This window comes from Elaeis guineensis, chromosome 8, assembly GCF_000442705.2.
Source record: "Elaeis guineensis isolate ETL-2024a chromosome 8, EG11, whole genome shotgun sequence".
NCBI lineage: Eukaryota > Viridiplantae > Streptophyta > Magnoliopsida > Arecales > Arecaceae > Elaeis > Elaeis guineensis.
This window is the reverse complement of record NC_026000.2, coordinates 134,046,790-134,067,650: the sequence shown is the minus strand read 5'-3', so window position 1 is coordinate 134,067,650 and position 20,861 is coordinate 134,046,790. Positions and strand designations below refer to the sequence as shown.

Here is a 20,861-nt window from a genome sequence, read left to right as displayed (position 1 = left end):
TATCATAATTTTGATAGAAATATTTTCGTCATTTAAAAATTTATAAATTTTTAATGATGAAAATATCTTTTTTTCTTTATGAAATCCTATGCAGAAAGTCATAATTTCAACGTAGTATGTCGTAGTAATATTGATATAAGATGTCATAATTTTTTCAGAAGAAAAAAAATATTTCGTCATTTAAAATTTTAAATAAAAAAATAGAACTACATGCATTAATTGTCAATTGCCCAATTAAATGAGGTAGTGTATTCTAAATTAGATTTTTTACATCGCGAGCGGTATACAAAAAATTTTATAATTTTTTAATACCTTGTGTACTTCCAAAGGACTAGCAAATTGCATCTTCACATGGGGGTGCAGCCAATGGGCCAACTTGGAGAATTTGTGCAAAAAATCGTTGTGATGGCACAATGCCGTGGGTTGGTTTGGGCAATACAAAACCATCCCCGACAATAAGGCAAATTTTTTGTATGGACGGTATAGAAAATTGATATGAAACACACCGTCTTGTTCAATTAATCCATATAGTTACCGTTTTTCAATATCCATTTAATATCTGCAGATCATCTTTTTAGTTTAAAAATTTTGTATGACGAAAATATCCATGTTTTTTGATAAAATTATGGCATCCTATATCCATATCATGATATTCTGCATCCAGAAAGTTATAATTTTTGTCCACTGAATGTCATAATATAATACATAATATCATACTATGCACGGGATGTCATAATTTTTTTTGAAGAAAAGGAGTATTTTCGTCATTCAAAATTTTCAAACGAAAAAATCGATTTGGAGACATTAAATGTGCATTGAAAAATGATTGGACAAAAATTTTTCTTCCATATTATGATATCCTGAGCCATATTATAACATCTTGGACTATAATACGCCACAGAATGTCATAATTTTTTTCTAAAAGATAAGAATATTTTTATCATATAAAATTTTTAAACGAAAAAATCAATCTACTGGCATTAAATGTATATTGAAAAGCGGTGACTACATAGATCAATCGGACAAGATGGTACATTCTATATCAGATTTTCTGTATCGCCTGCGGTGCATAAAGAATTTCTCCTGACAATAAACCATATGGACTAGAGATACCGTGATTCATGCAAAAACCAAATTCTTTTATGAAAAATAGAATTAGTTTATTAAAATAAAAAATTAATAAGAATAGAATAAAAAATAAATGCTTGTAAGAATGGTTCTTGCAAGAATTATTGTTGTTGGCAAGATATGTAATCCTAGTAAGCTGATATGCCCCACCATAGTCCAACCATTAGCAAGAAAATATATTATTGTTATTATTATTGCATGTAGAGAATATATTAACAAATGACTCATGATCTCTTCAACTTTGAAATGGAAAAGAAAAGAAAAAGAACAGAAAGACTGCTCAATTTTTCTTGCTAGTTTACCACCGGTCAGCAAAAATCTAGCGTTCGCCAGCAGCTGTAAAGTGGCAGAATGGAATGTACTTGATGTCCCCAGCATATAAAACTTATTTCTTAAATCCTACCAATCAATCAATTGTTCGGAAAGGAAATAAAATATAGAAATTCACAGGGAGAGACATAAGAAACCAAAATGAGTAGGTTTTATAAGGGATTCTCCTTGTCTTTTTTTTTTTGGTTCCTTGGCAATTGATTCTTCTTGCCTTTGAACAAATAAAAGTTCCTAAATTGAGACAAGGGAACGTGTACGATGGGCCCCAACAATTATGGTATATTCTCCACACCTTCTGGAAGTGAATGGGTATCACAAATCTTCAGTGACCACCGACACATTTGTGACACAGCAGGCCGGCTCCACTTCAGCTTGACTTTAAAGACAAGCAAACATGAACAACGTTTCACCAATCACCACACATCATCTGCCACAGCCGCTAAAAAAAACGAAAGTTGTTGAAACATTAAGATAGCTTCCTGATATTGGCATGGTAAGGTTAAGGTTTAGAGTAGTTTCTTTCCACAAAAAAGAAAAAAAAGTTGAAAATAATTTGCTTTATAATTGTACTGATTAAAAATAATAATTATATAATAAATATTATTTATTATTATTATTATATCAAATGATCTTCATGTAATAACAACTACGGATTGAAAATTTTCTATTCATTTAAATACAATAATATTAAACTATGGTGATTAAGTGACCCATCAATGGGTGCTACATGAGATTCTCTTTGGAGTATATTGACATTAGTTATTTGGCTTCTCCCAATAATTTTTAAAAGATTCTTTTTCTCTTTCACCACTAATCCCTTCCATTTCTAGTTCCTTTGAGATTTCTACCCTTTCTTATTGACGTTGTCTTTGAAAAAAAAGAAGATAGATTGAAATAGTCCAAAATCAATTTGGATTTAGTTGACAATGAGGCAAAAGAGACTGTAGTGACAGAAGTGATTATGGTGATAGAGATGACAGTGATGATGAAAATATTGGAACCAATTAGGTTGCTTGCAAGGAATATAGATAGAAGATCAAAATTAGTAAGGCTCATCGGAGTGAAAAATAGGAAAAAAATTAAAGTTGTAGAGGTCACCAAAGAGGGTCTGGATTGCCGACAAGGACAATAAAAAGGATATCGATGTTTGTCGGATATGATCGAGATCATCGGCTTAGGTCGGAATCATTAGCATGGGCAATATGGAGCCCAAGAGAATGGTTGAAAGGGAACCAAGGAGAGGTGATTAATGCACGAGAAGGAGAACGCCAAGGGCCTGATAAACCGTAAATTTTTATTTCCAGATGTTAGATTGAAGCATGAAAATACTCGGGTATTTGATGTATGCTAAGAGTATTTTTGATACTCCAAAACCCCCTCCCTTTCCTTTCCAACGTAGTGACATGTTATTTACCGTACAACGGTAACGACCGACAAGAAGGGGGCGTTAAAAGCTTATTCTATATAACATATTACAGAAAATTATATATAATTATTGTTACAGCGCAGAATTTCACCCGCCAAGAAACCCAAAGCCAGTGACCAAAAGCGCCCCCGGCGCCACCGCCGGCGAAGCGTCCTCCCCAACGGCAATCTCTCTATCGATCCAAATAAGGGTGGGGCCGCCGCGTTCTCCCGTCGACGCCGTATCCCTGCTTGCAGACCGCCTCCGTCTTCTGCGGCGGCGAGCACAGCGCCGCCGCGGATGGGCATCCCTCAAGGCAGTTGTCCCCCAAGCTCCCCACCAGCTCCCCGCTGCTGAGCAACCCCGCCGGCACCGTCCCGGTGAGGAAGTTCCCGTCGAGGAACAGCCGCCGGAAGGGGACCCCCTTCTTGGCTCCTGCGTACTCCGAGGGGATGGTTCCCCTCAGCCTGTTGTGCCGCAACGTCAGTGCGACCAGAGACGGGAACCCCGCCAGCGCCGCCGGCAGCTGCCCCTCGATCCGATTGAACCCCAGGTCCACCGCCACAAGCTGCTGCCCTTCCGACGGCGGGCCCACCTCGACGCCCGACAAGCTATTATTCGCGAGGTCCACCTGCTGCAACGAAGGGAGAAGAAAGAACCACCCCTCCACCTTCCCTTCGAGTCGGTTGGCCGCCAATTCCACCACCTCCAATGCCCGGAGCGGCGCAAAGGTGGCTCTTTTGATGGTTCCCGAGAGGGAATTCCCTCTCAGAGCCAGGTTCACCAGGTTGGGAGGCAACGCCCGGGGGAGATTCCCGTACAGTCGAGTGAAGCTGAGATCGAGCCTTCTCAAACCGGACATGGAGCCCCAGAATTGGGGGATCGGGCCGGCGAGAGGATTGCGAGAAAGGTCGAGGATTTGAAGTGAGGTAAGCTTGGAGACGGAGGACGGAATGGGGCCGGAGAAGGAGTTGGAGGAGAGGATGAGGGTTTGGAGGGAGGGGAGGGAGGTGGGGATGGGACCGTGGAAGGCGTTGTTAGGGAGCTCGAGGTGGGCGAGGAGGGATAGTTGGGAGAGGAGCGGGGTGAGGGTGCCGGAGTAGCCGGCAGGGTCGAGGGCGATGGCGGTGACGCGGTCGGTGGCGGTGGCGGTGGCGGCGCCGCCGCCGGTGGTAGTGCAGGTGAGGCCGCAGAGGAAGTGGGAGGGGCCGGGGCGGCAGGGGTCGGAGGAGAAATTCCAGGAAGCGAGGCAAGAGAAGGGAGTAATGGAGGCCGGGGAGATGGCCGCCTTGAAGGCGGCCAAAGCTGCGACGTCCGACGGGGCGGTGACCGCACCCGCAGGGGCGAGTGAACCTACCCACAAGAAGAGTAAGTGGAGAAGGATGGCCATGGTGTATGCACCCTTTTCCTCCGAGCCGGTAGTTTGAAATATAAGAGTGGAGGACCGAGTGACGCGGTGAGTCCTCTACTTCTATGATGTGGCACTACATTTAAAGTTTTTATTGGTAGAAACACCGTATATATAAAGTTGCAGGGCTTTTATTTATCTTGACAATCTTAATTTGGGAAAAATTTAAGTTTTACTACTAATTTTGCTTTTATAGATTTTTTTAATATCATTATTTTGATAATATAAAATTATAACATAGAAAACGCTAGGCTTTCATTTGTGCTGGAAATTTAAGTTTTGGAAAGATTCAAATTTAAAATGGATACTTATCATTTTTTTTAGGTTATGTCACAAGCTTTGCAATATTTTCTTTTTACAAATGCTCTTACTTTATAGAAATTCTCTCTTTGGATTTCTTTTCAATATTCTATTTTTTTTTTTAAATTATTATTTTGGAAAGACAAACTGTAGCGCATTTCCGCCAACTGTTTGGTGGAAGCTTTGAGAGAGGAAAGATGGAGCAAGTGGGGTGGGGTCAGGGAAAGTGAGCGTGCGGCTTCAGCAGGAAGGAGGTAGTGAGCTGGAGGAGACTTTGGTTGGAAAAAGAGGTCGTCTGAAAGGGACTGATAAGAATTCCACTTTGAATTATTTGGTTTGTTAGAACGTCACTTACTGAGAATTATTGTTTCCACACAGACCAACCCCACCGGCGGTCCTTCATGATATTTTTCTTCGTCGCCAGACACGGATTAGTTCTTGATGGTGGTTTTCTTTATTTTTTTTATTGTGGCAGGCTCGTGTAGTTTAATCACTGTCGAAGCTACCAGTTGTAAAATTTTGTTCTTGCTTGGATGGTCATGCTGTCAAAGTGTCAACAGCTGGTTTTGTTGTTTCAAAGATGATGAGGAGGGCATAATAATCATCCATGATTTATTATTCTGAAAACAACAACGTCACCTACCCTCTTAATTTCATGTAGTTCATAAGCATTTGCTCCATTCACTGACATGCATCCTTCCTCTGTGCTTCCTCCAAACTCCAGCACCAATGAAGCTAATCCTCAGTGAATCATTCAACCCCTCTTGAGACCTGGCCATTCTGGGATCGTGCTGCAGGCGAAGATGTTCTCATGCGTTTGGCAAGAGAAGAGGGGGCTTTGTTTTGATGAAGGAATGCTTCTGATAATCAAAGAGGTAATTAATCAAGCTCTAACCCATCAGTTTGAAGGCAGAGATCTATTCTTCTCACCTAATGTGAGACTTATCTCAAGACCAAGTTCTGCTTAAAAGCCCACGAAACAGGCAGCAATCACTGACCTAACATCTAGTCACCACCTGCAGTCACCTTTCAGGAACGGAGGGGGGCTACCATGCTCTGCGACGCACTCAAGCCTTATCTCTGCACATTTTTCCATCATACACGAAGTACAACAAATGTACCATAAACTAAATTTTAGATGACTGGGTGCTATACCTGCAACCAATGGGTCAACAGTTGCACACAAGTTAACAATCTTTCCTCACGAGTGGGCTCTGGGTGGCCGGGCACCATAAGCTAGCGACAATCCACTTTGTTGACAGAATGGTGAGAGATTCGCGTTGGGCAGCTCTATATCATTGATGGAAGTGCTTGGCTCAGAGTACTTCCACGACCAACTTTCTTGAATGGTGTCCCTACCCCAGTGTTGCCTGCATTATATGAGAATTTTTTTAAAATATTATTTTTTTAATATTTATTTCCAAATCTATTCTCTTTTTTATCTTATTTTGAAAAATAAGATACTTGACCTGAGATAACAGGGACGTGACGAACTCCTATATTGAATATGAGATTTCAATTTTTATTCATTTTATATAATAAAAATTTTTTTATCCATATATCAAATGGAGACACACCAATACGGAAACTTCATTTTAATACACATGCGCACATGATGAATCCATTCTTTTTTCTTTTTTTTTTCTTTTTTTTTTTTTTTTTTTTTTTTGTTTCCCAGGTGCGCATCTCATTTTTTTCTATTCCTCACTTTGTTCTTTTTTTTTTTTTTCCGTTCAAAGACAAATGGGGGACGTCGGTGGGGACTTCGCCCGCCCGGGGGGGAGGGGGGCGGGGGCGTGGGGCGCAGGTGGTGTGGATGCGGGAGGTAGAAACGAAAAGAGGAAAAAAAAAATATATATATATATATATAATAATAAAATATTATTATTTAATAAATAATAAAATATTATTATTTGATTAATAATAAAATATTATTATTTGTTTAATAATAAAATATTATTATTTGCTTGATAATAAAATATTATTATTTATTTAATAATAAAATATTATTATTTTATTCATAATCAAATATTATTATTTTATTAATAATTAAATATTATTTGATGAATAATAAAATATTATTATTTGATGTATTTATTATAGTAAAAAATTTAAAATTATTTTTGAATTTAAAACTAAAACTGCTTGCTGACCATGCAATTTCATTCTTTTTTTTTTTTTGTTTCTGCATCTCAATTTTTTTTTTTGTATTTCCGGCTTCGTACCAAAGGGTAAGTAGGGGGCGCGGAAGCAGGCTTCGCCAAGTCCGAAGGGGAGGGGGCCCGTCGAGTGACAAAGGGTGATGGGGTGCGATGTAAGAGTTGTTGGGGTGCCAGGTACAGGGGCTGGAGGAGGGGGTGGGTCACAAGGGCGTGGGGTGCGAGCGGAGGGGGTGGGGGGATAGTTTTGTGTTCGCACGAAGTGGCGCAGATGAGCAAATTTATTATTTATAAAATTTTTATTTTAATGATAAATATATTTATTGATTTTTAATAAAATATCATATTATTAATACATTAATATATTTTTTATCAATATATATTTTATTTTATTAATATATTATTTTTTATTAATTTTAATACATTAATATCATATTACATAAATACTTTCTATTTTTAAATTACAAAAAGATCCTCAACATAAATTTTCACAATAAAATAATATTAATAATACCTTCTATTTCTATTTCTAATAATAATAATGATATTTTATTATTAATCAAATAATGATATTCTATTATTAATCAAATAATGATATTTTATTATTAATCAAATAATAATATTTTATTATTAAGTAAATAATAATGTTTTATTATTAATTATATTTTTTTTCTTTTCGTTTTGTTTCCACCTTCTTTGCCCCCCACCCCCCGGGCGATCCTCCGCCTTTATCTGTCGGTGGTCGACCCGCACCCACTCCCCTCCGGCACGCCACCTACGACATCTTTGTTCGATCGCCACTCGTCTGCATTGTCCCTCCCAGATCCCATGCCCATTTCTCCCCGCCATCATGGCCGCCTCCCTCTCCCCTTGCGAGGCCCAAGCCACCGCCGTCGGTACCGCACCATTGCAGCCCCCTCGCCCATCATTCATCCACGGCCCTCCATGCCCCCTTGCGGGTCCCCCGCACCTCACACCCCCTCGGCCCTTGTGCCCGCACCCCATGGCCCCAGCCACCCGACGTCCCCACCCCCTCCACCCTTCGACTCCAGTGAAGCCCGCACCCGTGCCCCTTACCATTCTGCACAAACACAAAACCACCCCCAACCCCTTCCACCCTCCGCACTCCACCGCCCTCCACCATCCGGCCACCGCCCCAGTCGCCCGGCGCCCCCCTTCCCTCCCTAATCCCGACGAAGCCCCCACCCGCACCCCCCATTTGTCCGTGAATGCAAAAAAAAATGAAGTCGGGAATAAAAAAAATAAAAAGAAATGTGTCCCTCGGAATGGAAAAAAAATGCATCTTAAAAATAAGATTTCATTTCGAATAAAAATTAAAACTGTATGTTCAATATGCAATTTTAATTTTAAATTTTAAATTTAATTTAATTTTTTTATGATGGTAGGCTACGTTATTTGAAATTGCATATTCAACGTGCAATTTTAAATCTAAAATTACATGTCTAACATATTGTTTCGTCATGTCTGTGCCATCTCAGGCCAAATACCGTATTCTAAAAAATAAGATGAGAAGAAAGGTAGATTTGAAAATAAATATTAAAAAATAATATATTTTAAAAAAACCTGTATTATATGAGCACAAACAAGTGTCAGATGAGATGTCCTGCTGCATTGCGACTCTATGCTCTTCACAAAGCCTTCTCTTAGGCAAAAGACCACTATGCATAATGGTTACTGTTATGGAAGGATGGCATTTTTAGTATCACATTGATTGTAAGTCAAGAAAGAGTATGATTTATATGTATTGAAATATTCTCATTCATGTGAAATATTTTTTAAAGGACAAAATCATGAAGCTATAAATGGCCAAAACCTACTGAAATCTAAAAATGGTTAGAGCCAAAGCAGACAATATCTCACATATACAAATACGAAGTCCATCCAACCATCCGACCCCTTGATCACAAACTGTAACATTGATGCCGTCTATGAGAACGTTTCCTGCCCCTACACACATACTCCCTCTTGACTGGGGAGACTAATGTTGTAGCTCCATATCAGTTATAAATCAAGAGAGAATATGACTTACATAGATTAGAACATTCTCTCTCACATGAGATACTTTTTAAAAGACAAAATCATGAGCTCCAAATGGCCAAGATCCACTGAAGCCCCAAGATGGTCAAAACCAAAGCAAACAATACCTCACGTATGCAAGTGCGAAATCAACCCAACCATCCAAACCATCTCACCCCTTGACCGCAAACTGCAATATTTAGCACCCAAGTTAAGGAAGAGTATGTGTATGGACCGAAAGTGCTCTCCTCCTTATTTTTATCACATACTAGTATACAAATAGGAGGAGCCCCGCAATTGTAAGAATGGTCTCCTTCCTGATGTGCCATGGAGATCAAAGACTCATGACTCGGTATATGAAGTATTGTCCACTCTGTTTCATGGACTTCACGATTTTATTTTTCAAAAAATACCTTATATAAGGATAGTCTCCAAACCTCCCTTGACTCACAATCAATATGAAACTAATGATACCCTCCTTTTTACACCATAACAGTTACTATAGATTTTTTGTTTTATAAAAAACAAAAGCCACGTTCCCCATAAGCGAGAATTTTCAGATTTAAGGGCAAACATCCATAAATACTCTCTGAGGGCAAACATCCATAAATACTCTCGGAGCAAATCAAGAATTTGGAGAGGAACTGCATAAGAAAACTCTAAATGTGGAAGTTATAATTATCAGACAATGCACAGATCCCCAACTTAGCCACCCATTCAGCAATTAAGTTTCCTAATTTAACTCAAATAAGTGAGTTACAAATACCATAAATTGCTAGCAGATCATTTAATCGATATTGCTTCAAAGACACAAAATATACATGATACATAATCCATATTGACCGGTAGAGTTTCCTGCTTACAATTTTAACCACAATTATTAAACAATTCATTGTTTCTAAACACATAGGATTCAGGCATTACAAAAGAAACAGGAACTGTATGCCATTGTTTACAAACAAAAGACTGCAAAACAATGAAAGCCAGTTCTGAGAAAGATGTGGGGTCAAGATTCAAGCAAACAATGAAAAAATACATAATTTCATTGCATAAAAGCTATTTGAGATGTTTTCAACAAGCGTACATCTGCTTATGCGAGGATTCAATTACATCTGGCCACTATGAGTATACTTTACAAAATGAAACCTTCAACGCACAACATTAATGCAGATGAATGACTCAGACTCAGGAATCTATTTACTTAGCATTCAACATTCTTCCACATTTTAAAGAGCCTACAAATGACAAGGCAGGAACAAACACCAGAGAACTAAGTCACTGCAGTCCTAGTTTTCACTTCAGAATCTAATTGCTGATGATATAGACAAAAGATAAAATTTTGTGCATACATTCATCCTCCATATGTAATTTAGAATCATCTCTCAAAAATTGATTCTGTTGCCACAGGAGCTGAGAAATTGTGGTATATAATTACAATGGAGCTGCCTGAATTATGTGACTCCTCGGAGGCCTCTTATTGAGGAGATCAGCTACAGCCTTTCTTAGTCCATCCACGAGCTGCCGTAGATCTTGTAGCCAAGACCATGTTGGGTTATTAAGGGCACGAATTGAGTTCAAGCAGACAAGAAGGGTCCCTCCTTCATGAAGAAGAACCTGCATTTCAACCACAAATGAAAAATGCACCCTAAACAATTTGGTAAAGTGTTGTGAATACAAACACCAGTTTAGTAATGAAGTCTGTTGTATCACCGCAACAGACTCTTGAGAAGCACACAGGAATAATAAGGGGCATAGCCCAACTATTTGGAGGCATCAATTCACAGTGACGTTAACAGACAAGAAAAAGAATACCATATATGGAATTAATGATACAAGAGGAAGTGAAGCTATGTTTAAATGTCAAGGAAATGTAGATGTAATGACATACCGTCAACCAAAGAGGAAGAAAACCCAACACTGAAGGAAGAGAAGCGAAAAAAATGCAAGTTAAAGCAAGTGCAACACTTTGCTTGACCTGCAAGTACCCAAAACTTTGAAAGAATTATAGAAATAGATCCATGTTAAAATGACAGGATGATTCTGAACCAAACAAGGACATTACCAATGATGTTGTCTGGCGAGCTTTGGCTATAACAAATGGAACACCAGAAATGTTATCCTGCAACAACAGCACATCTGCAACAGCTATTGCAGTTGCACTAGCACGTTGAGCCAACACGATACCTACAGTTGCAGCAGCAAGTGCAGGTGCATCATTGATACCATCTCCTACCATTATCAATCCTCCACCTGCAACGAAAAGTATAGGAGCATCTCAAATAACTACCAACGGTAAGTTAAAGCTGGGCTGGTAAAAATACATTCCCATTAGATGACCATAACCAAGCTTCTAAAATGAAAAGAACATCGCTGACCCTCATCCACATTGCCTAAATTACCTATAAATTGAAAACTATGTGCTTTGGATGACTCCAAAAATATACAAGATGAATTTGGTCCTGTGAGAGGAAACTACTACTCACTGTAGTTATGTTTTAGTCATTTTGGGAGTGAGATCTTACTTCGTATGGTATGCAGGAAGCTGATTAAGTCAATATATCCAATTATGTATTTTGGAGGACTCTAAATGTACAACAAGACAGCAGTTCTCAGATTCTAGGAAGCAACTACTTACTGTGGTAATGGTATATTTATCTAGGGGCCCGACTAATAATATATTTACTATTTTATGATATGCGGGGAGCTGATTAGGTCAATGAATCCAAGTATGAAAATGGTGATGAGGAGAGTACCCTGCTCACACAATTAGGGACCTAAATTAACCATACAAGGTTGTTTCAACTTTACTCTTAGATTATGATTAAGGTGCACCTGGTGAAATGGGTGCATGAGATGGCGGAGAACAGGCTTAATTTTAAGTTGGAGGCCTATCTTCTCCCTCATTTTTGGCCTCCCTCCAGAAGCCCAAAGGGACTTCAGATTTCCATGGTTAGTTGTTGTGTTGCTATGACTTCAGAAAACTAGGTAGCTGAATTGGCACCAGAGAGTACCTAAAGAGAAAAAATAAGGAGAGAAAAAAGAGAATGGAGGAGAGAGACTAGTAGTTATTCTTCGATGACTTTTGCCTTAATAGATGATCTTAGTTTCATCTTCTTTGTCATCATGTTCCTTTTTTCCTTGCATTCTACATGATCCTAAAGGTATAATGTTTTCAAACACTTGGTGGATGGTTAGTGTTTATTTGTATACATGCTACATAGTCTATGGTTTTATTTTGGCAAATCCTAACATGATTATTCAACTTCTTCAATAATGAAAATTCAAAATCAACAATATCATTGCATGCACTGGAATAAACATTATTTGGATAACTAGCCTATGTTCTGATGCAACCCATCATCTATCAGTACAAAACTAGGCTGAAGTCACGAACAAATCAAATCTGAAAGTCTATTTATTTACAAAAGAAGTTTCCTGCAATTGCATGCTACTCCCAGGATTTCTGAAAAAACTCATCATGAAAATATACCAAATATACTAATTATCAGATGACTAAACAGCTACTGAAAACATAATAATAATTACACCATAATGTTATGATGAGAATAAGCTTATCTCAACAATACCAGCACTAGGATACCTCTATCTCTAGAAGCACTTTTTACTTGGTTGAGCTTATCTTCAGGCTTCAAGCAGCAATGCACTTCATTAATGCCTACAGTATTAGCAACTCTTCTTGCACTTGACTCATGGTCACCAGTTAGCATCATTATACGAAGCTTTGCTCGATCTTTTAAAGTAGATATTACTTCTGCAACACCAGGTCGGGGCTCATCCTCAAAATGGAAAAGCGTTACCTAAAATAGAGACTTCCCCTTACAAGTCAATGCAAAAATAATCCATAATAATCACCTAATGTCAAACTTCACTTTTGATCTGAGTTAGATCCAAAAAACTGCATCATATTTGATAAATTTCAAATTTTCAGTTTCAGTGGTTAAGGACCAAAATTTTGAAGAGGCTTAGAATAAGATTTTAAAAAAATCAAAAGAAAGTAAAAATGTAAGGGAAAAAAAAAAAAAAAAAGAAGTTTAGAAAAGGATTTTTAATGTCCATTTTGGAGGTCATTGTTTGGCAACAAGTAATAATGGTGCAATTGGGATAAAGCTAAATATTTCATGTCTTTTGTTCTATATTGACCATTCGAAGTACTAAAAATTACAACAATAGTAGCAAGAGAATGGCTAGGGTTAGTTAAGAATGATGATAGAAGATATGATTCACAAACTCATCAAGAAGCAAATATCAACTCATTCATGACATATGAATTAATAATATTTAAGTATCAAAGTACAAAACATTCTTCATTGTTGGCAGATTCGAGGGGGGTCCAGGAGGACCGGGGGATGCAGGAGACATGGCTCCCCCAAAATTGGCAATTTCTTTTCATTTGTTTCAAGGAAAATGCTAGGCACACCCCCAACTCAGACAATAATATATGGCAGCTCCTATTATTTCTCTAATAAAAAAATGCTTTCCTCTCCTAATGTGCTGCTCAATAAACACTGTGCCACCTCTGCAAATTTTAGTAATTATAATTTCATCTAATTGAAGTAGAGATCAGATGTTCTTATTTTTGTGATTCCATCAAAATTCAAACTCATTTTAACCACCCAAACTATAACTTGTAGATTTTCTCAAAGAACACCCCCCCCAACCCCCCCACAAAACACCAACTAACAACACCCACAAAACACCCTCGCCCCTCTCCACATTTTATGGTTCAATATACACGAGGATGCCTCACTAATCTACTACAAACCGTGCTTATTTTTTTTCCTAAAAAAAGGATTCACATTTCTTAATACACAATTTATGCAAAAAAAGATGATTGATGAGATTCAAACAATTTTAAGTTATGTATTCATATTTCTAGCACTGGTATAGAACCAGCCTTTTTTTTTTTGAAAAAAGAACCATAACCCACAGCACAATCTCTCTCTCTCTCTCACTCTCTTTCTCTCTCTCTCTCTCTACATGGATAAAAACTGTGGCTAAAGGGACAAAAGTCCAAGTCTTGACTCTTAATTTCTCAAACTCTTCTCCCATTCCAAGAATGTAGAGGTAACTTGTCTATTCACCCTTACTTTTAGGGCCTGTCTGACAGAATTCTGTCAAACCCAATGGAATTAGGCAGAGAGAGAAAGAGAGCATGGAGGAAGGGAGGTAGCGCGAGAAGGGCGAGGGAGAATGTGGGGATTGTGGACCAGGGTCTGGTAGGATTAATAAAAGACCTCTCTTGATCCCTATGCACTCCTTCCTTCTCCCAGTCCCTCCATCCTCCCCTTGAGCCCCCTCTTCCTGGCCAGCCCCTCCCACCCCACCCCCCCCCCCTCATACCTCACATCCTACCCACAGTGCCAAAGATGACCTTATTTAAAATGTGTATTGGATTTTTTAGTTCTTTAGTCTATCATATGACACCATACATTCAGAAGAAATTTATTTGAATAAAATGTATAATTTGAACAAAAGTATAATTTCGATGTTTGTGTTAAACCATAGATAATAATGTATAATTTCTTGAAATTATTCATACCTACAATCTATAACAAAAAAAGTTATGAGTGAAAAAAAACACATAATTAGGTTGTACAACAAACTGTTTGTTGGTTGTTTTGACTACTCTCACATAGTAACAAATGTTTTTATGCTTTGTATTACTGCCCCCAGAGTTAAAAAAAAAAAAAAAAAATCCTGGATCCACCCATAAGGCAGATTGAACTTGTTCACACACCAGATATATTTATTCTGATGACTTTTAAGAAAAATCCCAAATTTTCAATTTTCCTCATAAATGAAAGAAAAATATAGTTGCTGATTTTTTTGTCATTTATAGATAGAAAGCTAGCCTTTTCCCACCATTCATTATAGTAAGTTGTTAATCTTATGTTTGCTGAAACCTGTGATGTTGCTGCAGGATGAAAGCTTATATTGAGAATGCTCTTTTCACTGCTTTTTCTTACTTTGAAGGAACTTTCAGGCAGTTGTTGGATGGCCACTTGTCTCTACACTACTATCTCTTTCTGAAAGCCACACACTTTTATGTTGAAAAAGGACAATATCACGTCATGATTAAATTAGCAAATGATATTATTCTCAATTTACATTTTGCTCCCTGATTTTGCCCTATGCAAGGATTTTGACAACGTTGTTCATTTCACATGACAGATTGTTAAATGTTGGAAGCTATTTTAAAATGCCAAACCCCTAGTTACCAACTATAGATATCTTATGAAGCAATAAAATAGAAGTTATCCCTTGGAACTTACATCAGCTAAAATATGTTTCAGAAATGGTTGAGGCATGCTTTTTATTTTTATTAAGGGAGAAGGGACCATGAAAATAGAGGAATAAAGCATATCCTATCACAAATTACCTCAGATGCAAGTTATCCACACATGAAAGCTTTATTGTGCTATCTTAGGAATAAATCCTTCATAAATTTGCAAACTTAGACAAGTACATGACAAAGGATGACTTACCTTCTTATCAACAGAGAGAGCAGCTTGAACAAAATCATTACCGTAAGCAGATGTCCTCACCGCTTCCTTTATTTTTGCAGACTCATCACTAGATTTACACAATGAGGCAATGTACTCGACAGAACCAAGCGATGCCTTTAAAAGCTCTTTATCTCCAGTTAGTGACTATATCAAAGACAGAGAATGTAGTGTTAAATTAGTAGGCAGCATAAGGAGCTCCAAATGCAACCTTCTCATTCATATCCACGAAGAGCTAAAAGTGGTCTATAAAGTCATGCAAAGAAGCACATAGCGATGGTGGCAAGGTTTTAAAGTCCCGATGGGACGGGAAGGGTGTGGGGGGGGGGGGGGTTGTGTCTCGGCTGTCCTCTCCCATTCCTGATAAAAAATGAGATCATTAAGATGTGTTGGGACTCCAGAACACATCCAAGCAGGGAAAGAAGAAGAATAAAGAAATGAAAGATGGAGAAAAAGAAAAGTGAAAGGAAAGAAGAAAAAAACAGAAAGAAAGTTAGGAAGGAGAAGAAAGGAATGAAAGGAAAGAAAGAAGGAAGAAAGGAAAGAGAAAGAAGAAGAAAAGGAAGGAAAGAAAGAAAAAAAAGAACAAAAAAGAAAGGAAGGGAGGCAAGGAAAGAAGGAAGAAAGGCAGGAATGAAGAAAAAAAGGAAAGAAATAAAAGAAAAAGAAAGAAAAGGAAAGAAAGGGAGAGAGAGAGAGAGACAGAGGGTACCTCTAGGACTCTCCATCGGGATTGGCATAGGGACACAGTGGGAGACTGGGGCATCCGGTTCTATGAAAAAACTGGAATGCCCCCGTCGGATGGGATTTAAAACCTTGAATGGTGGCAAGAAAGCATCATTGACTCCACAAACAATATTTTATATACTGTTGCAGTTGGCCAAGACTAACAGATGTATAATTCTGTATTTACATAATGACTCTTTCCACCTTTCGAACACTAATTAACAGATGCAAGATGCAACCACAATACTAGTTACGAAAATTATTCTTCAAAAATTCTCTTAAGCCCACTTAGTTGCAGTTATCTTTATCATGTCCAAATGAGACTCTGAGGAAAATTCTGCAAGCTTTTTGCCAAGAAAAATGTATCAAATAACTTTCTTTAGCTAAATAAAACAAAATTTAACTGAAAAAAAAGAGATGAGCTATCTAACAAATAAAATAATTTATAAGCCATGAGTTTGCTTGTTGTTCTAGTTGTTCCCTAGATATCAAGGTCACTTACAATCCCAAAGACACTTAAGCTAACAAAAAATTGTGACTACTTTATATTATAAGCATAATGATACTTTGTGAAATCAACACTAGAAACAAAAAGAGGCAAAGTTGGAACTTCTTGCAAATATCAACAGGATGTTTCAAAGTTTACTCCCTAGCCATGTTGGGTCATCATCCAAGTGTTGAAAATTATTGGCACTTCTAGAAACATTGAAATTGGAGTGTATACGTAACATATGGCTCAACAATATTTTGCAATTAGTTTATGATAATTTAGTATAAGAACTTCCTATTACATTTTTCTATTAACAACTTTTTAATAATCGACCATTTCTTTAGTCATGTTTATCATATAAACATCTACAAAAGTTCCTTGTGAAGAGAGAGCAAAATACTTTAAAAGCTAACACATGGAGTGTAGTCATTTAGTTCCAATAAACTATTTTCAAAGTCAACTCAAATGCCTCAGTATCCAGGCTTGTCGTCTGAGATGTAGCAGCATGGTACCCTGTGTAAAACCATAATGTCCCCCATTAAGATTTTTACTGAAGCAAACTCCTAATAGACTTTCTCCTAAGAAAGAGGAAAAACTATGATGCATAACATGGGACAAAGGAAAACTATTATCCATAACATGGGCCTTAGCCAAAAGAAAACAACAACAACAACAACAAATCAAATAGGGCGTTAGGCCAGCATAGATGGTCCCACAAGAAAAAAAGAATGATGGGAAAAGTTGGACTCCCCCGGTCTTCAAAAGTGTTCATCTCCCCCCCTTTTTTGTCACAATGTCATAGTAATTTCAATATTCAAAACCAATTCATTTTATTAGATGAGGCCCTTATGTAGCGGCAGCTGCTTCTCAATGAATAGGTGGGTCTAGGGCTGAGCACGGGTTGGATTCGGCCGGGTTGAGAAAAAAAAATTTCACCCGACCGAACCTAATCGGGTTGAAGAAAATTCAATCCACTGCCGACCGTTTATCATGTATAAACCGTTTGAAACCGAAGTAAATGATTTGTAGTGGGTTCAAATAGATTGTATCGGTTTGGACTTCAATGTTGATCCAATGTTGATTTTAAGTCTGTTGGCCCACTTAAGCTTATTTGTTTATTTTTTTGTCAATTTAATACAAAAAAACCCAAATGTTATAAGTTACAAATTTTGGACTTATTTTGAACTTGTACAAAATAAAATAGAAAAAAAAAGATTTACTCATCTAAAAGCAACCACATCTGAAAGCTTTCACTTTAGAATTGTCTCAAATTGATATGCTTCCATCAACAATTCAACATTAATATTCCCATGAATCCAAATGGATGATAGGGTATTTTTTAGAATAAAGTATTGAAGTCTAAACGACGCCGTCTTAAAATAAAAGTGAGTTTGGTGAATAATTACATCAGTTGTGTTCAGTTTCATAGGGGTTAAAAGTGTAGGAACTGAATCTGACCGTAAATAATCGATTTTTTACAAACTCCAACCCGATTCTACTCGATTTGTCTTTCGACCGACCGAAACCGATGTTTATTAGGTCGGATTGGATGGGTTTCTTCGAATTTCAGTTATTTGCTCTACCCTAGGTGGGTCTCCAAATCAAGTAAGCATTATCATCATGGTTCGCTGTATCAGGCCATATTGAGCGGTATGGGGCGTATCATACCATATTGGTACCGTACCGATATACTGAACCATCCATATCAATACATCCATACCATACCACACCGCGTACCAACACTATAGTGGGATTTCATCGATATGGGGTCCGATACTAAGATGGTGAACCTTGATTATCATAGGACACCGGCCGTCATGAATTTTAGATAAATACCAACTAGACTTCCCAGACTGTATAAGATGACTGCTCTCATCCATCCATCGGATCCATGTCTAGCAATTGCACGTTATCCTAATAATAACTTGTTAAAACCTGATCTGTTAAATTTTAAAATAAAAATATTATACTAAAGTACAGCAAAATCCCACTAGTCCCTGCTCTTCTGACCACATTATACTGTTCATATGTAGTTTTTCACCTGATTCACATTAGCAATAAAGGACATAACTTTCCATCATCGCCCAGTTAGGACATGAGCATAAGCTTGCAAAGAAATTATCAAATTTGAGACATTTACATGTGGAAGAAAAAATAATCACCATAGCTACATAATAGGAAAAGATAAGAGACTACACAAGACATTGCATTTTGAAAAACTTTTGAAGCATAGAAACAAAGACTTGCAATGCAAAAGTCTACAGAGTTGTTCCACACAGGCCTGCCACACTTGATAATTCGTAGTAGCTTATTACTGGCAATACTTTTCGTTTCTTGAGGATCTATGTCAAAATTTAAAATAAATAGCCTAAACTTGAATCATTTCACTGGAAATGCTGAGCTAATGCAGCATGTAACCAAATGGAGCATGCTTGGATAGATAAATATGATAGCTGATATTAACTAAACTGAGTTAAGATGCAGCCTACTACCTTGATACCAGTCAATGTTGCAAAAAGACCTCTGCCAGGTACAGACTCAAAGCTTTCAACAGAAATGTCTGGAAGGTCTTTCCCTCGACTATGATCTACAACTGCTCTGCAGAGCAAGCAGGCATAGGGCTATATGAGAATAAAGCTTTTCAATGGGCATATATAACTTGAAAAACCTTTTTCTGTGAAACAAATATCGACCACTTATGCAGGTAAACAATCAGGAATAAGCTATCATGGTTCCATACATCAAGGCAAATTAAAAGAAAATTCCAACTTAACTGAGTTCAAGCCAACCAGTAAAAGAACATTTTTAAGTAACAGTACTGGTACGAAAGATACACTGAAATCATGCTAAATAAAACATTATACACATATAAATGTTTACCTCCAAATGAGATACTGATAATTGCAAGTCGGGATGTTGGAGTGTCTAAGCATTTATCAGAGGACTAATAGGTTCTAGATTTGGTTGTGAAAAAGATATGGGATATTCTGACTGCACATTTACACTTGCTATCTTTTGCATTTGTTATACATGAAATGACTTTTAAGATAAGGCTCCATGTTACATGTTCTTAATGCATGATGTATGAATCCTTATCTTAGTAGAATTGGGTTGAATGCTTCTAAATAACAAAGTAAACAAGTAGAGGATGTATCAGTAATCATTAGAACAAAACCAGAATATATGAAGCAAAAGTTTAATGGAATGACCATGATTAATATTGATTACCAATGGAAACACCATGCAATCATTTTTTCTGCATTCCATCCATAAGACAGATAAAATAAACAAGGTATAGTTACAGAAAAAAGAAAACAATAACTGAACTTGAGAGAAGTTTCTGACATAGCCTGAGACTACCGCATGCTTTTAAGACATGTCATTAGATTATGAAAGCAGGAATGCTGCCAGAGTCGCATGGATCAGAATATCAAAAAACAAAATGTGTCTAGGAAGACAAGATAAGAATCATGGAAATGAAAATCTTCAGGAACAAATGCGGCAAATCTAAAAATTATAGGAAATTAATAATATGTGCATATTGGAGGATGCATAGAAGTTGCACCATTTAGGTGTTGCCCTGATAATGGAAGGATGGAGTTGTCTAGAAGAACTAGGAAGATGTGAAGAAGACCAGACGTAACAATGATAGAAATTATGCAACATTATGAATCCTCAACCAAAATTAACCGAAGATAATTTAGATAGCTGAGATAGCTGGCAGGTAACAATGGTAGAAATTATGCGAGATTTTGAATCCTCAACCGAAATTAACAGAAGATAATTTAGACAGCTGTGATAGTTGGCTAAAACCTGTCACTCATGGTTACGATGTGTGCATATCTTCCATGTAGGTCACAATAGTTCTCCATATCAACAAGAATCCACTCTCCCTTAACAAAGAAAGAAGTAATGCAGCAATAACACAACCATCAACATTTAAAATGGATTAAGAATATAGAATCAGACCAAGGCAGCACTAGACAAATGATAGATTCACTATAGTACTATCAAATGGAAGAGAATGAAAGAAAAATATAAGTCTAAAATATGAAATTGGTACACATTGTTCATCATGAAAGTGATAAACACATACTTTCATGTCAGATCCCTCCTTTTTTACTTTATTTACTTGCAACTATACATGTGCAATGCATGTTAAAGACAAGCATATCTAGTATACCATATATTATCAAGGAGAAGAACCCCCATGCCATAAATTTAGGAGTGACCTACGGTATGGTATTTAGTAGAGATTTAAGAAAAACAGAATGGAGCTGGCAAATTAGAATTGACTAAGAAATCCATGGTTTGGAACAAGGTTGACAATTCAAATCTGTAAGTAGAAAATATT

At 37.4% G+C, this 20,861-nt stretch overlaps 2 protein-coding genes across 3 annotated transcripts in view; both read right to left on the bottom strand.

The window, feature by feature from the left end:
• Positions 1-2,735: 2,735 nt before the first annotated feature.
• LOC105049538 (uncharacterized) lies at positions 2,736-4,325 on the bottom strand. The gene has a single exon (XM_010929209.4). It carries the CDS (start codon positions 4,251-4,253, stop codon positions 3,057-3,059), a length of 1,197 nt encoding a protein of 398 aa, XP_010927511.2. The 5' UTR covers positions 4,254-4,325; the 3' UTR covers positions 2,736-3,056.
• A 5,467-nt stretch (positions 4,326-9,792) lies between these two features.
• Positions 9,793-20,861, bottom strand: part of LOC105049539 (probable cadmium/zinc-transporting ATPase HMA1, chloroplastic) — a 32,723-nt gene continuing 21,654 nt past the window's right edge. Inside the window, exons 8-13 of one of the 2 annotated variants that reach the window (XM_010929210.4) lie at positions 19,000-19,105; positions 15,274-15,438; positions 12,369-12,585; positions 10,830-11,017; positions 10,656-10,742; positions 9,793-10,381 (exon numbers count right to left, since the gene is read on the bottom strand). In XM_010929210.4, the coding sequence (XP_010927512.2) occupies positions 10,199-10,381; positions 10,656-10,742; positions 10,830-11,017; positions 12,369-12,585; positions 15,274-15,438; positions 19,000-19,105 (946 nt within the window). In that variant the 3' untranslated portion in view covers positions 9,793-10,198. Of the gene's footprint in view, positions 10,382-10,655; positions 10,743-10,829; positions 11,018-12,354; positions 12,586-15,273; positions 15,439-18,999; positions 19,106-20,861 lie in introns of those variants that run through there. The other variant, XM_073261668.1, reaches the window with a different exon arrangement.